Raw genomic sequence first — 16,512 nt, 5'->3', positions numbered from 1 at the left:
TTCAGTGGAGAGATCTTGGGCTTCAGAACTGGGCAGACTTGGGTTTAGATCCCAGTTCTGCTGCTTACTGTGTGACCTTGGGCAAGTCACATAATCTCTCTGAGCCCCTTCGTAAAGCAAAATGTGATGAGGACATGTGTAAAGTCCCTGGGCTAATGAAGGTCTTGACAGAAACCAGCTCCCTTTGCTTCCCTTCCCTCTGGCTCCTGGTTTCCCACCTCACCAAGGAGTCTGATGGCTTCTCTCTTAGCCCTCACATCTGGTCGTCAATAAGAATCTACATTTTCCCAACAATAGCAAAATATATATTTTTCTCAAGCACACATGGGATGTTTTCTAGGATAGGTTATATGTCAGGCCATAGAAAAAGTCTTAGCAAATCCAGGAAGATTGAAACTATATCAAGTATCTTCTCTGGTCTCAATAGTATGAAACTAGAAGCCAGTAACAGGAGGAAACTGGGAAATTCATGAACACATGGAAATTAAACAGCACTTTCCTCAACCACAAATGGATCAAAAAAGAAATTAAAAAGGAAATAAGAATCTTGAGACAAATAGGAATGGAAAAATAACGTGCTAAAACTTATGGGATGCCATAAAAGCTGTTCTCAGAGGGAATTTTATAGCTATAAACACATATATCAAGAAAATAGAAAGACCTCAAATGAACCACCTAACTTGACCCCTCAAGGAACCAGAAAAACAACAACAAACTAACCTCAAATTTAGCAGAAAGAAGGAAATGATAAAGATTAGAGCAGAAATAAATGAAATAAAGAATAGGAAAACAATAGAAAAGATTAAACGAAGAGTTGCTTCTTTGAAGAGAGAAACAAAATTGACAACTCTTAGCTAGACTCACCGTGGAAATGAGAGAGAGGACCCAAATTAACAAAATTTTAAATGAAAAAGGAGGTGCAATCACTGATAACATAGAAATGCAAAGGATCATAAGAGACTCCTTTGAACATCTAATGACAACAAGCTGATTCGAACATCTATATGACAACATCCTACGAGAAATGACTATACTCCCAGAAACATGCAACCTACTAAGACTGAATCAGAAAGAAATAGAAAATCTGAGCAGATCAATTTCTAGTAAGGAGATTGAATCAGTCATCCTTCCTGTAGAAAAGGAAACTACAGGCCAATATTGGCTTTTTTTTTTTGCAAAAGTAGAAAGAACAGTAGTAAAGTATTATGGAACCACAAGAGACTCCAAATAGTCAAGCAATCCTTTGAGAACAAAGCTGGAGGCATCACACTTCCTGATTTCAAACTATAAAAAGCTATACTAATCACAAAGGGATAGGACCAGCATAAAAACACATACAGAGACCAATAGAACATAATCGAGAGTCCAGAAATAAATCCATTCATGCATACATGGTCCCCTAATATTTGAAAGGAACCAAGAATACGCAGTGGAGAAAAGACAATCTCTTCAACAGTGGCGTTGGGAAAATTGATTATTCACAAGTAAAAGAATAAAACTAACTTATACCACTTAACGAAAATTAACTCTTTAGTGGTCTAAAGACAAGTGTGAAACCTAAAACCATACAGCTTCTAGAAGAAAACATAGAGAAAAAGCTTCTTGACATGGGTCTTGGCAATGATTTTTGTTTTTTTTGGATATGACACTTACTGTATAAGCAACAACATAAAAAATAAGTGGGAGTATATCAAACTAGAAAACTTCTGCACAGTGAAAGATATAATCAACAACATGAAAAGGCCACCCACGGATTGGGAAAAAAATATTTGCAAATCATGTATCTGTTAAGGGGTTCGTATCCAAAATATATACATAACTTATACAACTCAAAAGCAAAAAAAATCCAAATAATTCCATGAAAAATGGGAAGAGGATCTGAACAGATATTTTCCCAAAAAAGATATTCAAATAGCCACCAGGTGCGTGCAAAGGTGTTCAATGTCCCTCATCATTAGGGAGATGCGAGTCAAAACCACAATGAGATACCACCTCATGCCTGTTTGGATGCCCTCAACGAAAAGTCAAGAGAGAACAAATGCTGTCGTGGATGTGGAGAGTAAGGGAGCCCTGTGCCGTGTTGATGGGAATGCAAATTGGTGGAGCCAATATGGACAACGGCATGCAGGGGCCTCAAAAAGTTTAAAAAAAAAAAAAAACCAGAACTATCATATGATCTAGTAATCCCACTTCTGGGAATATATCTGAAGGAAACAAAATCACTATGTTGAAGAGATCTCTGTGCTCCCACGTTCGTGGCACTCTCGCTTACAATGGCCAGTGACACGCGGAAACAACCTCAGTGTCGGTCGGTGGATGAGTGGGTAAAGAACACCTGGTCTATAAGGCGACAAAGTACTCTTCAGCCATAGGAAAGACGGCAGTCCTGACATTCGAGACAACATGGATAGACCTTGGGGCATCACGCTAAGGGAAATAAATCAGGCAGAGAAAGATAAATACTGTATGCTCTCGCTTACTTGTGGAATCAAAAAAAAAAAACAAAAAACCTCATAAAGAGATCCCATGTGTGGTTACTAGAAGTGAGGGCTGTGGGGAGGAGGAATTGAATGAAGGGGATGAAAAGGTACAAACTTCCAGTTATACGAGCAATATACTGTGGGTGTGTAATGCACACCATAAGGACTAGTTAACAGTGAGCGCTGTATGGAAGGTGCTAAGAGGCTCAATCCTGAGGGTTTTCATCAGAGGGAAAAGTATTTTTGGTAACTATGTAGGTGATGGATGTTAATTGATCCTATTTTGATAATCACTTTGCAGTATAACATATGCCAAGTCATTATGCCGTACACCTTAGACTTCTATAGTGTTGTGCGTCAATTATATCTTAATAAAACTGGAAAAAAGCTATTTTATTTTATTTTTATTTATTTTTAAAAAAATATTTTATTATTTGTTCATGAGAGACACAGAAAGAGAGAGGCAGAGGCAGAGACACAGGCAGAGGGAGAAGCAGGCTCCATGCAGGGAGCCCGATGTGGGACTCGATCCCGGGACCCCAGGATCACGCCCTGGGCTGAAGGCAGGATCTGAACTGCTGAGCCACCTGGGGATCACAAAAAACTATTATAATTGGACTTTATGGTTCACAAATGCACTACTTTTTTAAAAAAGATTTTATTTATTTATTTGAGAGAGAGAGAGAGAGAGAGCATAAGCAGGAGGAATGGCAGAGGGAGAGGGAGAAACAGGCTCCCCGCTGAGCAGGGAGCCAGAGGTGGGGCTGGATCCCAGGACCCTGGGGTCACCACCCAAACTGAAGGCAGGTACCTACCCGACTGAGTCACTAAGGCGTCTCACAAATATCCTACTTTGCCTGTGACCTTCAAGCAGTCCCAGAATTCAGTAGGGGGACATGTGATAGCCCATTTCACAGGTGAGGCAATCAAGGCTCGCAGGGGTCACGTCCTACACCAGCTGCCGTATAGCTGGTTTATGGTGTGGAGGGCTGCTAACTCCAAGCCCTACGCCCTTTCTCCGTGAGTCACCTCTGTCCCCCGGCTCCCCTTTCTCACCAAATCTCAATTGTCCTTCTCCCATGGTGTCTCTCTGAGTCACCCCTTTTCTTCTTCATCTCCACAGCTCCCTGCTCTGAGCCCGGACCCCACTCCTCATTCCACACCCAGCTGCTCTGTGCCCTCCACACCCCAAAACCCTGCTACCAGATCAGTGTGTCTGAGTCGAGCCTGTCATGGTACCCACCCCCTTCCCGGGCAACCTTAAACGCCTGTTGGAATGGACTCTTCCCTCGACACCTCCTGCTCTGAGCCCGGTCACCCGGTCCTCCTTGGAAGAGCCCAGACATGCCCCATGAAAGCTTCCTCGGGGGTTACGGGAAGGCCAGCACAGGGATTTTGAGCCAAACCCTAAACCACAGCTTAGGAACACAAACTCCTAGCGCTTAGCAAAACCAGCTCCACCTCACCCACCTGAGTGGTGTCCAGCCTGGGAGCCGATCACACCTGCAGCGCGGTGCTTCTCTTCTTAGGGGTGGAGTGTCGCCCCCTCCTGACGTCGCTGCCTTCTAGGAATAATAGCCCCTGGGATTGGGTTCTCGCCCTCTAGCTGATTCGCTCTCCGGCCTGGAGAGAAGTAGGTCTCGCAGACAGGGAATCGGGGAATCGCAGGCCCGAGTGGCTAAGGAGCTTGTCTGAGGTCAGCAAGCAGCGGCCGAGCTGGGCGTGGAACCTCAGGACTCGGATTCCAGAGTCCAAGTTCTTAACAACTGGCTTATGCTGCTTTTCCAGAACGAGACGCCGAGAAGCAGGGGGTACGAGAGCAGTAAGGGACCCGGGACGCCGTCTAGGCCAAACTTCACGTATCGGCTGAGAGCTGGAGGGAGCTTGCTCCTGGTAGAGTAAAACAAGCCAACGGTGCCACTGAAATTACATTTAGAGCTTAAAAACCAAATCGAGACATTTAGATGATCATGCAATAGAAGTCAAAGGTCATCTCACTTGTCAGGAAGGTCCACTAACAACATGTTACTTAGAAATACTTGTTGAAGGCTGGGAATGGCCCGGACCCAGGGGTCCCCCACGCCGAGCTCCTGGAGTCTGAGGCCCCCAAGGGCCGCGCAGGGGTGGAGGCAGCGTGTGGGAAGCTCATACCCTCCCGCTCTGCACCGATCGGAGCATTTCTCCCTTCGTCTGTTTTGCAAATGGGGATATGCCTGTGTTTGGTTTTGCTGTCAAAATGTGTTGGGTACCCCCACTTGCTCACGCCCAGAGCCCTCCCTCCTGCGCCCCCTGAAGGTAGGAGTCCCAGCTCTCACTGTCCCCCCTCCCCGACCCCCTGCCCCTTCCTGAAATGCTGATGGGCCCTCTGCTGCAGAGGCTCTGATCACCAGCTTGGCTCTGGCTCCCCAAAGAGTGACTCAGGCCCAGGAGGCCCAGTGACAGCGACTGAGGACCAGGGAGGGCGGGGGCGCTTCTCACAGCACACACGGGCTTTGGGGCTGAGTGAAAGGCCCCGGGATCCCTGTAATCCCCGGCTGAATGCGAGCTCGCCTCCCTCGCCCAGAAAGCCCAAGGCAAACACACCTTCCCACCCGCTCCACACCCCTGTCAGCTGCTCATCCTCTTTGATAAGATCAGGAACAGCTGCCAGAGGAGGAAGGGTCACAGAGGGCAGGAGGGGAGGCTGTAGGGGTGGGATGGGGACCAGCTTGCAGCCATTGCAGTCTGCGAGGGTCACCTTGTCCAGTCTCCTGGTCCCAGCCCGGGCGGGCAGGAGGCATTTCTCCCTTTTCCAGGGAAAGAGTCTCCTCACTGTCTCTCTCACTTCAAGGGTTAGATCCCTGTGCAGAGTGAGGGCGTGTCTACCTTCAGTTTCTCAGGCTGCAGTTTGAGGGGCTTGTGAACTTCTGGCAATTCTGGCTATTAATAAGGCCGCAGAATATCGCTCTAGTCTAGACCTTTCTTCCTGTTTGCTTTGGGTTTATCGTAGGATTTGTAATTAAGTTAATTTGGATTTGCTTAATTGAAGGACACGGAATCGGGCCCTCGGGACAACATCCTACCTTGTTGGATACTTGTAAGGACAGGGCCATATAAAGTGAGCAACCAATCATGTGACGAAAGCAAGGACAGAAGGAGCAGGGGCAGCTCCGCAGAACGTGCCCCGGGCGGTCGAGACCCTGTTGCTGCTCTGGTGGGTCATAAGCTATGGGTTTGTAGACGTGGCCATATGCTTTATTTATTTTTTTCCCCCTGCAGGTATTGTGTGGGGCAGATGCGAAGCACCGTGGTGCAGAGTTAAGGTCACGGGCTTTGCAGTTAGAGACGCCTGGCTTCCCCCTGCCATCACCTCCTAGCTGCGTGAGCTCAGACGAGTTACGTGACCTCTCTGGGCCTCCGCGTCTGCAGCTCTGAGCAGAGCAACACCTCCTCAGGGTTGTTGTGAGCAACGAACGTTCTGAGAAAAGCCCTCCGTGTCCAGCACATAAAGGCAGCTCTGGATGAGCGTCCCTTCTAAGGGCCTTTCTCTTGTTTTATTTTTTTAATCTCAGGATGGTATGTGCCTCCGTTTAGTATTAGCTTTATGAGGAGTGCCTCAATGGGGAAGTACCCACAGGCACAAAATTAGACTGATTATAGATTATTTATTATCCCCCCCACCCTCAAATCCCTTCCACACCCACCTGCTTTCTGTTTCAGGCTCCGGGCATGAGTGGACACCCCTCTAGGTACAACACATCGCATCATTTTCTCCTAGCATTGGAGTGTCACGGCCACAGACTACAAGACCCAGCGGATGCATCAGAAGCCACCTTGGGGCTTGAGCTTTGCAGATACAAGCCTTCCTCCTAGCCCATGGGAGTTCTCATCACCGCAAGAGAATGGGGTGGTGAGTGGGAGGTGCAGAGACCCGGGTGGGGGGGGGTGGCCAGGGTCTGAGCTCCGGGCCCTCCCTCAGGCTGCGATCCTGGTGGCCTCCCCATCTCCTCTCGGGGCAGGACAGCTGGGAATCAGACCTCGGCTTCCCAAGGGGGTGGTGCAGACAGAGACGCCTGGCTTCCCACTGCCATCACCTCCTAGCTGCGTGAGCTCAGACAAGTTACGGGACCTCTCTGGGCCTCAGCGTTTGCAGCTCTAAACTGAGCAGAGCAATACCTCTTTCTCAGCTCTTTGCCAGATCTCCTCTGCTCCCATAGCTGCAGCCCCAGATACCTGCAGTAACCCCACCTTCCCTCCCAGCCGCGCCCCCGCCTGGAGTCAAGGTGGGAGTCAGCAGACCCTGGGATACCAGTGCCCTCAGGGCCCCCTTGACCCGAATGGTCAGTTCAGCCAGGTTTGTTCAGGTGCCCAATTCTGGATTGGCTGCTGTAGAAGTTAGACAACTGATCTCATCCCAGGCAGGATGACACAGTGAGAGGCTGGGGGTGCAGAGCCTTTGGGAGCAGACTGATGTGAGTTCAAGTCCTGACTCCACCACGTGCGACTGCATGACCCCGGGGAACTTTTAGGAAGGCAGGGTGGTGTCGTGTGTATAAAGCACTCAGCACGGGGCTGGCACAAAGCTGGTCCTCAGTAAATACTCACTGAAAGAGGGACTGAAGGTTCCACTGCATTCCTTGTAGGAGGTGGTCCTGGCTCTAAGATGCTCACTTACTACAGGTGGATGGACTATCCATTGGGCTTTCTTCCACGGACCTTCGATAGAGCCTGGGGCTTCCTGGCCTTGCTGTCACAGCTCCTCCACCTGCCCTCCATCTATTTAGAGGGCACCTGGGTAGGGCAAGTGGAGCTGAGCAAAGGGGGAGGTGGGGGATGCTGAGGGTGGGGTACAGACCAGATGTAGAGGTAAGAGGAGGGCCGGGAGAGGGGTTGAGGGTGGGAGTGGGGAGGGGAGAGAGCTCCGAGCCAGTCCAGTCCTCCTAGTAGCCCCATCCCCAAGAACTGGATCCACTGACATCCCTCTTTGCACCCCATGGGTCCTGCCTTTTCTCTTTGCAAGGGGGAAGAGCTGGTCATTTCTGTCGTGGCCAGCTTCCAGGTGGTCAGGGTCAGCTCGAGCCTATGGGAATTACCCAGGCCCTGATCACTGCTATTCCCCGGATTTGGAATGGCAGTTTTATTAGGGCTTTAGAAGATGGGGAAGGGCTGCAGATTTGTCTAGTTTTTCATCCTAAGCAGCAGTGGCAAAGTCTGGGCAGGCTAAGAATGAATGCCCACTGACCTACTCTGTGCCAGGCACTGCGAGGACGTAAGAGGCAGGTGTCCCTTTATAGATGAGAGGATGGGTTGAATGAGTTCAGCTGGTTAGTGGCCACAGGTGGGATTTGAACACAGATCCATGCCAACCAGTGGAGAAGAATGTAAGCGAGGGCTTAAAACTAGGACTTTGCATTTAAAAACATTGCTCTGAGAAGGGGCTCGTGGGTTTTGCTACTCTGCCAAAGGGATCCTGAGCACCAAAAGGGTTACAGACTCCTGCCCTGAATGCTGAGACCGTTAGGGGAAAGCAGAACATGCTCTGTCCTGGGGGAGCCAAGCAAACGTTTGGGCAGCAAATGGAGCAGCGGTGCACGCCCGACGGGGACCTAGACTGGAGAACGCTGATCTAGAATCCTACAAACAGACACCCAAACAGAGGCCGGAGAAGGAACATGAGTTCCTTCTCATGAGTTCCTCAGTCCCCAGCTCTGCAATGGGCACGAAGTAGGTTCTCAACAACTGTGTCAGGTCGAGGTGAATCTTGATCTAGGTTTGGGAGGCTTCATAGGCTGGAATACGGATTTCTTCTTTTGTAGGTGCACATGGGGCCGAGCGCAGATGGGGGATTAATAATGCTGGTAATCAATATAGGTGCAGCTTCCGACAGTTTACAATGATCATAATCTCACTGCATCTGGAGAGGGGGTGAAGGCAAATATTCGTATTATTTCTCATTTCTGGGTGAAGCAACTGAACCCCAGACAGTGACGTGCTCAGGTTTGCAGAGCACGTATGAGTGGGCAATGCCCTGGAATCCAGGCCCTCTGCTTCCAAACTCGTGGAGGGAGAGGACGGGTGATAGGTCATCTCATGTGGAGCTGGGGGCCCGCAGGGAGGCTGCCGAGATGGAGGTGCGCTGGGTGGCAGGCCCGAGGGGCTGGGCCTGGGCAGAGGCCTGTGATTCAGGAGGCCCTGGGGCACTCGTTGAGGCTCTCCCGAAGGGGAGTGTGTTGGGATCCTGTAAACTGTGCCCTCGGAATGACATCTGAAGGTGTGTTGTGACATACTCAGCAGGTACGAGAAGGATGGGCCTGTGCCAAAGGCCAAGCCCAGAGATGTTTCAGATTTTTCCCTTTATGCCCCTGCAACCAAGCCCTGCTGCTCCAGCGCATATAAGAGGCCGGGGCTGGGGCCGCAGCACTCACGGCCTGGCCCCCGGCGCTCCTCGAGGCTCCAGCTCGCTCTCCCCGCACCATGATCGCCAGACAGCAGGGCACCCGCGGCTCCCGGGCCTTCAGCTGCGGCTCCGCGGTGGTCGGAGGGGGCAGGCGGGCCGCATTCAGCTCGGCCTCCGTGTCTGGGGGCGCGGGCCGCTGCTCCTCGGGGGGCTTCGGCAGCAGGAGCCTCTACAGCCTTGGGGGCAGGAAGAGCATCTCCATGAGCGTGGCCGGGGCCCGCCAAGGCGCTGGCCTTGGGGCTGCTGCCGGTTTTGGTGCTGGCAGCTTCGGGGCAGGTTTTGGAGCCGGCAACTTCGGTGGTGGATTTGGGGGTTCCTTCAGTGGACGGGGTGGCCCTGGCTTCCCCGTGTGCCCTGCCGGAGGGATCCAGGAGGTCACCATCAACCAGAGCCTGCTGACCCCCCTCCACGTGGAGATCGACCCCGAGATCCAGAAGGTCCGGACGGAGGAGCGCGAGCAGATCAAGACGCTCAACAACAAGTTCGCCTCCTTCATCGACAAGGTGAGCTCCCCTCGGCCACAGGTGCTCGAAGCCGGGGCTCCCGAGTGCTGGGATCTCAGACCCGGGCCTGCCGCAGGGGTGCAAACCACTGAGCTTCTCTGGGCCTCTGTGTTCCAGCTGTTAAAGGGGGGGTCCTTCCCCCAAGTCTTTCTCTTGGGAAGTGGCTGGTGGGCAGGCAGGCTGCTCAGACCAGCGCGATGTTTTGAGTCTTCCTAGATGTGCCTTGTGATACTCTGCAAGTCGCTCAGCTTTTCTGAATCCAGGCATCCCAGCGATAAAGTGGGTTCATTATTTCCCTGCTCTTTCTCAGATTTTCTGTTTCAGAAGTAGCATGGTTAATAATTTAATTATTAACTAAAATTAATCATAGTTGAGATAGTAATTTAACTATTGGCACTTTTGTCGTCAGAGCAGAAGAAAACCAGGCTGGTTTCCCAAATGAAAAAGGGACCATCGCCAATGGCAGATTCTGGGTTCCTATAAGACCTTGGAGGGTCATCTCCTTCATCCTCTTGACTCTGGGCAAAATTGCTCATTTCTGATTCTGTTTGGAGAGAGGAGGGGTTGGGTGTCTCCTTTGCTTTTTGTGATCCAACATCCTTTCCCATGCAGTGTCTATTGCAATAGGATGGATGATAACAAGCAGCTCAGCCCCGATTACCGAGTCACCTGGAGATTAATGAGTGAGTGGATGAGTATAGCCACTCAGCCAAGGATGCCCTGGCTCTCCGTGCATCAGTCTTAGTCCTCTAAGATGTGTGGGGCAAGACTAAAGAGTCTCGAAGTGACTGAGTGGAAGTGTTTGCTCTCCTGGATAGTCGAGTAAACCTTCAGTAGCTTAAAGAGGCTTTATGTGTGGTGACTCCAGGACATACAGATATAGAAACAAGACCCCGGGTTTGGTGCTTCCTTGTCTCCTCTCCCCTCATCTCACCTTTTGGGTTCAAAGTGTGATCGGTCACCCTGACCTGCTTTCCTTTCAGCTCTGAAGCACATAAAGTGGGAATATCATGCTAAGCTAAGCTGCTACCCTGGTTTATCTGGTTAGATGTCTTCACAGAGAGAGGGAGAGTTCCAGGAAGTCCCCTTGCAGGGTGAGCCTGGCTGAGACTCAGAATGTGTCTTGGGCCTTGATCTTAACTATTTAGACTCAATCATGCACAGGTTTATAAAAGAGACACACCAGGTCCATTTATTTAAAAAGTTGTCAGTGAATTTATCACTCCTTTGCCTTGGGTCAGGATCACTTTGAATGCGAGAGTCCCCAGACTGTGGTTGTATCTCCTAGTTTTGTTTATTTTATTATTTCCTAGAAGGTCAATGTTCTTGTCGGCACCTCACCCCAGGGTCTCTGGATCGCTGTGGTCAAGAGGACATACTTGCTACATAGTCAGGCCCTATTGCTCTGGCTGTTGCTCCATCTTCTATAACACGTGTGGCCCATTTGCTGCCTCAGAGCAGAACCACCATGTTGACCCCAGTGGATGGTGCCTGGAGTTGCAACATGGTGGCCCTACTTGCATGGCTCTTGGGTGACCTGGGTGGCCTTGGCCGGTCCTCCTGCCAAAGCTTCAGGCCCTCATTGATTGGTGCCTTTTTAAAACATAGGTGCGGTTCTTAGAGCAACAGAATAAGGTCTTGGAGACCAAGTGGAGCCTCCTCCAGCAGCAGACGACCACCACATCCAGCAAAAACCTTGAGCCCCTCTTTGAGGCTTACATCAGTGCCCTGAGGAAGCAGTTGGATACCTTGGTCAATGACAAAGGACGCCTGCAGTCTGAGTTGAAGACCACACAGGACAGCGTGGAGGACTTCAAGACCAAGTATGTGTGGAGGATAGAGGGATGCCACCTGAAAAAGTCTGCCCAGCCATGCCCCAGGGTCCCTGGGCTCCTGTCCAGTCATTTAGAATCCCAGGCTCTGAAGAGATCCCAAAAGGGTCAGAAAGGTTTTCTAGTTTGTTCCCTGCATCTACATGGGCCCTTTTTAATGAGGGGAGGCCCAGTAACCCTAAGTTGCCCCAAGTAGAAAATTCTTGATACATTCAGGGAGTTGGGCTTGCCGTATACAAGATCAGAGACCATCCAGATGAGAAGTGGCGGACAGCATGGTCAGAAGAACACAGATTGTAGACAGATGGACCTTGTTTGGATACTGATTCCTCCACTTACGAGCTTTGTGCTTTTGTGTAACTTGCTTAACCTCTCTGATCTTTATTCTTATTTATCTCTAAAATGAGGATAGTAACTCTAGTTTTTGAGAATTAGATGAAATTAAATGAGATTGAGAAAGCAGGTAGCATAGCACTGGACATATAATGAGCATTTAATGCACAGTAGCTCTTATTATGCTCACTATGGGATGGGGCTGAGAAAATGCCAACCTCCTCTCTCAATTCACTCTCACACCAAAGAGAGCTGGAGTGTTGGCAGCATCCTCGAGAACTCAATCCACCAAACAGATGGCCCTTCTATAGAAATAAAACCGACCAGGTTGTGGCTGGTTGTCCTCCTCACATCTTGTCTCTTGAAAACGGTCTTTATAGTTTGATTTTCACTTCTCTGAATAAACCAGGGTCTAGATCAGTATTTCATACATGTAATTAATAAATGTAAGTTGAATGAATATTTGTATGAAAATGAGAAAATGTGGCCAATTACCTGGATATGTCCAAATAGGTGTTTTTTTAAAAAATATTTTATTTATTCATTCATGAGAAACACAGGCAGAGGGAGAAACAGGCTCCATGTAGGGAGCCTGATGTGGGGCTCGATCCCAGGACCCCGGGATCACACCCTGAGCTGAAGGCAGTTGCTCAATCACTGAACCACCCAGGCATCCAGTTAGGTGTTTGAAATGTAGCAGCAAGAGAACCGGGAAACACTAGCTCATTGTGGGGCGTCTGTCTTCTCCTTCCCATCCCTACCCCCAGGTATGAAGATGAGATCAACAAGCGTGCAGCTGCAGAGAATGACTTTGTGGTCCTCAAGAAGGTAAGAGAGGAAGGAGGGGAGGGAGAGGCTGCGAGGGTGCCCCTTCCCTTGGGAGTGGCCTTTGGTTTAAACCATGGGTTTGGTCCATCCTGGCCTCACTTTTACCCCACTTGGTACTATCCAGATCTATGTGGTCAAAGGAGTGGGTAACTGAGCCACACCCCAAGGAATTGAGGTTGGGGAAAAAAGCCCATTTGGATAATTAACTTCCATTTCTGCAGCTGGCTTTAGGGCAGAGTATGTCAAATGATTAGCCCTTTGCCACCTTGCCTGGTGCCGAGACTACCTTTGTGCATCACTTAACACTCCCCTGCCCTTATTGTAATTTCTGTACCTTGTCTCTTCTGTCTCCTGTGCAGGATGTGGACGCTGCCTACATGAACAAGGTGGAGCTGGAGGCCAAGGTGGATGCTCTGAATGATGAGATCAACTTCTTGAGGGTCCTCTTTGCTGCGGTGAGGACTCCATCCCCCTGCATTGGAAGAATGGAATCCCATATCTTCGCAGATATGTTGTGGGAATTCACAGTTCTTTGAAAGGACTCCAGCTCCCTAACTTGCTGAGGATGCTCTTAGCAAGGTCATAGGTCAAAAGAGTTAAAGTGAGAGACTCACCCAGGAGGTTTTCAAAACCAGATGTTATCTTAGAGGGGTGATTAGATCTGAAGGTTGCATGGGATAGAGTTTCTTGTTGTCTAGCATTTCCTTGGTGAAAGGAATCTATTCCATTCCCTTTGGTTCAATGCACTGAGCACCTACTAACATGGGGTAGCTTATGGATCCCAGAGAGCAGTAAAGACTAGAAACATTACTTTTCTGTCTTGAAATGTCACCAATCAGTTGATTTCTACATAGAAACTTACCATTCTCCCCCCTCCCTACACACTGGGATGCCAGCTCTGCTTCCATCTGAGCCTGTGGCATTGATTTTTGATCACAGTAGATTTCTGGTGTCAGAGATTAGGGGAGACTCTCTGGGGCACCTGACATGAGACATTTTCCCTGCAGGAGCTGTCCCAGATGCAGACACACGTCTCAGACACATCCGTGGTCCTGTCCATGGACAACAACCGGGACCTGGATTTGGACAGTATCATTGCTGAGGTCCGGGCCCAGTATGAGGAGATTGCCCAGAAGAGCAAGGCTGAGGCTGAAGCACTGTACCAGACCAAGGTGCGTGTCAGGGATCTCTTAGGAGATGGTTTCTGGGGCTCTGCTTTTGGTGTCTGTGAGCAGGTGATCATCATCTCAAGCCCAAGAGAAGTCAGAGATGAATTGACCTTCCAGGCATTGCTGATGCTGGTCTGATTTGAGATTACATGACAGTTTATATTATCCCTGACGCCTGTGCCTATTACTGAGCTCACTTGAGAATAGACCCTACTCAAATGTCTCTGACCCCTTGTTCCCTGTGTTTTCCTGGATATTAGGTCCAGCAGCTCCAGATCTCCGTTGACCAACATGGTGACAACCTGAAGAATACCAAGAATGAGATCTCAGAGCTCAACAGGATGATCCAGAGGCTGCGGGCTGAGATTGAGAATGTCAAGAAGCAGGTAAGTGTCACCATTTTCTGGCCATGGTACGGGGTCAAGGGCCTAAGAGAGGTCTACACAATAGACAAGAAGAAGATCAGGCATTGGGCCAGAAGATCCTGAGCTTGCATGCAGGGGATTTGTGATTCCTTATAAAAGCCACACCCAGGTCTTTTCAGCAATGCCCTACTTAACCTGATATGACACCCACATAAATAAGGTTTCTTGTCTCTTCTTCATTGGTTTTTGCTCATCTTCATCTAATCAGCCTGGTGGGCACATTGGTGGGCCCTGGCTGGAGTAAATGAAATGCATAAGAGTAAAGCAGGTGAGGAGTAGGACAGACAGCACCCTCACATCTTAGCTCAGGAAGAACTGGGACAGGACAGGGGATAGATGGCAGGGCCTTGACAGCAGGACACTGATGATTGCCTGCTCAATGCTGTCGTCTACAGTGCCAGACTCTGCAAACATCGGTGGCTGATGCGGAGCAGCGTGGGGAGCTGGCCCTCAAAGACGCCCAGAGCAAGTACAAAGAGCTGGAGGCCGCCCTGCACCAGGCCAAGGAGGAGCTGGCCCGGATGCTGCGCGAGTACCAGGAGCTCCTGAGCGTGAAGCTGGCCCTGGATGTGGAGATCGCCACCTACCGCAAGCTGCTGGAGGGCGAGGAGAGCAGGTGGGATAGGGAAGGCAAGAGCAGGAGTGGGAGGGAGGGAGAGACCCCAGCACCAGGAGTTTGCACCCTGCTGGGCCGCACAGGTGCATTACGATCCAGCGCGGTGTAGATACCAGGTTCACACGCAGTCCTTTAATTTGCGTAAGGGTGGGATAGGTGCTCGAGGGGTGCTTATGGGCCAAGCATGGCTCGGGGTCCTACTGTGACTCACTGCTCTTTCTCTCCCCTGTAGAATGTCTGGAGAGTGCCAGAGTGCCATGAGCATCTGTAAGTTCCTTCTGTCCCTGCGATAGCTGGTTGTTCCCCCTGGTTTGGGCTGAGAGCCCTGGTGGCCAGTATTGTTGAATAACCGTATCCTTTGCCTCTCTCCTGCAGCCGTGGTTGGTGGTAGCGCTAGTGCCGGGGGCATCAGCGGAGGATTAGGAAGCTGCTCTGGGTTTGGCCTGGGCAGTGGCTTTGGCTCTGGCTCCGGAAGTGGCTTTGGATTTGGTAGTGGTGTTTGTGGCAGTTCCGGCAGCAAGATCGTCTCTACCACCACCTTGACCAAGAGATCCCACCGATAGAGGAGACAAGGTTCCTGCAGCCCCTGAGCCCAGCTGGGCCCAGCCCTGGTGTCTCTGCTTCTTTCACCCCCACCTCCACCCTCCCTCTCTGGGGCTCATCATACCAATGTCACCTCAGTGTGGACTCTGCCCTCTTGGAGTTTGGTAGCTTCTTCTCGATTTGGGCCTAGTGACACACCTGGAATGGGAGGGGTGTCAACTGACAGAGGAGAACACTATCGGGAGCTTCATCTCCAGAATCATCAGGGTCATGTATGCCCCCTGCCAGCCCATGATCCCAGATAGCCCTCTACATCAGCACCAAACTCCCTTGTCACTTGGCAGCAACTGGCCCTACAAGTCAGGATAGGAACCACCCTGTGTCCCATCCACCTCTTTCCCTTTATCCGTCTTTGGGTGAATCTTTAATAAAACGCTTTTGTCATTCACTCTTGAGCCATTGTCCTTGTTCCCTGGGGAGAAGTCTCTAGATTTCAGGTGGGAGTAAAGGAGGCTGGGGCTGGAGGGATCTGCCTGCAACAGATCAAGATCATCAGCTAATTTGAAGGAGGAATGCAGCGTGTGGAGCCTGAAGGCTGCCTACGGAACAGGGACACAAACTCAAAGTAGCCAGCACTTGCATAAAAATGAAAGGCAATCAGAGCAGAACCATCTTAGGGTTGAGGCTGCAGGGAATCTGGAGGGGAGGGGTTGAGGAGAGGCAGCCATAGGCCTCTACTGATTGTGCAATGAGGGGTTAGGGAGCTTATGGAGATTTTGCACTCAGCGTCTAGCAAGGCCTCCCTATTTTCATGAGACTATGCAGAGGACTCCGTCCCACTGGACTGGCAAGGCTCTCAGAAACTTGTTCCAAGAATCAGCAATGTCCCGACTGCTGGATGGAGGAGTGGAAGCCTGTCATTCTCACAGAGCTTTCGTGCTGGACTCACTTTGCTGTCTCAGGTGGTTGTATCCGGGGTTATGTCTATACTGCTGTCCCTGAGTGATGGGGGTGTGGGGGAAAGGAGGCAGGTGGGCTAGAGTGATGGGGGGTGAAGCGGCCTGATTGGGGGCAGCCCTGGAGGTTATGACTGATGAAATGAAGGACGGGGCGAGGATAGTCAGAGGTGCGGATCTGGGCATAGCCTTTGTGGACACCCTGTTTCCATAACGGGACCACTTCCAAGATACCCGGAAGAGCCGAGGTTTCCTGCACAGCTCGCCGTGTGGTCTGACCCAAATCCCTCTCACTGCAGATGCAGGATACACTCATTCCCTTGGCCACCCCGTTGGTACCTGCCACCCGGGGCTGCCAGGCACTTCATTCAGACTCCAGTCCCTCCAGCAC

General features: G+C 50.5%; 1 protein-coding gene across 1 annotated transcript; it reads left to right on the top strand.

The window, feature by feature from the left end:
* The first annotated feature begins 8,933 nt into the window (after positions 1-8,933).
* On the top strand, positions 8,934-15,185 carry KRT4 (keratin 4). Its single transcript, XM_041735615.1, has 9 exons — positions 8,934-9,419; positions 11,028-11,242; positions 12,352-12,412; positions 12,772-12,867; positions 13,420-13,584; positions 13,842-13,967; positions 14,402-14,622; positions 14,855-14,889; positions 14,998-15,185. The coding sequence occupies exons 1-9, from the start codon at positions 8,934-8,936 to the stop codon at positions 15,183-15,185; spliced, it is 1,593 nt and encodes a 530-aa protein (XP_041591549.1).
* The last annotated feature ends 1,327 nt before the right edge of the window (positions 15,186-16,512 follow it).

This window comes from Vulpes lagopus, chromosome 21, assembly GCF_018345385.1.
Source record: "Vulpes lagopus strain Blue_001 chromosome 21, ASM1834538v1, whole genome shotgun sequence".
In the NCBI taxonomy this organism is placed as follows: domain Eukaryota; kingdom Metazoa; phylum Chordata; class Mammalia; order Carnivora; family Canidae; genus Vulpes; species Vulpes lagopus.
Note: the sequence above shows the minus strand (reverse complement) of the source record. Positions and strands in the feature narration are given on the sequence as shown.

Bases quoted from the DNA above. Each gene is read 5' to 3' on its own strand.
- KRT4 (XM_041735615.1), top strand. From the start codon at position 8,934: ATGATCGCCAGACAGCAGGGCACCCGCGGCTCCCGGGCCTTCAGCTGC. The intron at 12,413-12,771 runs GTAAGAGAGGAA...TCTCCTGTGCAG, and splicing joins ACTTTGTGGTCCTCAAGAAG to GATGTGGACGCTGCCTACAT. The intron at 13,585-13,841 runs GTGCGTGTCAGG...CCTGGATATTAG, and splicing joins AAGCACTGTACCAGACCAAG to GTCCAGCAGCTCCAGATCTC.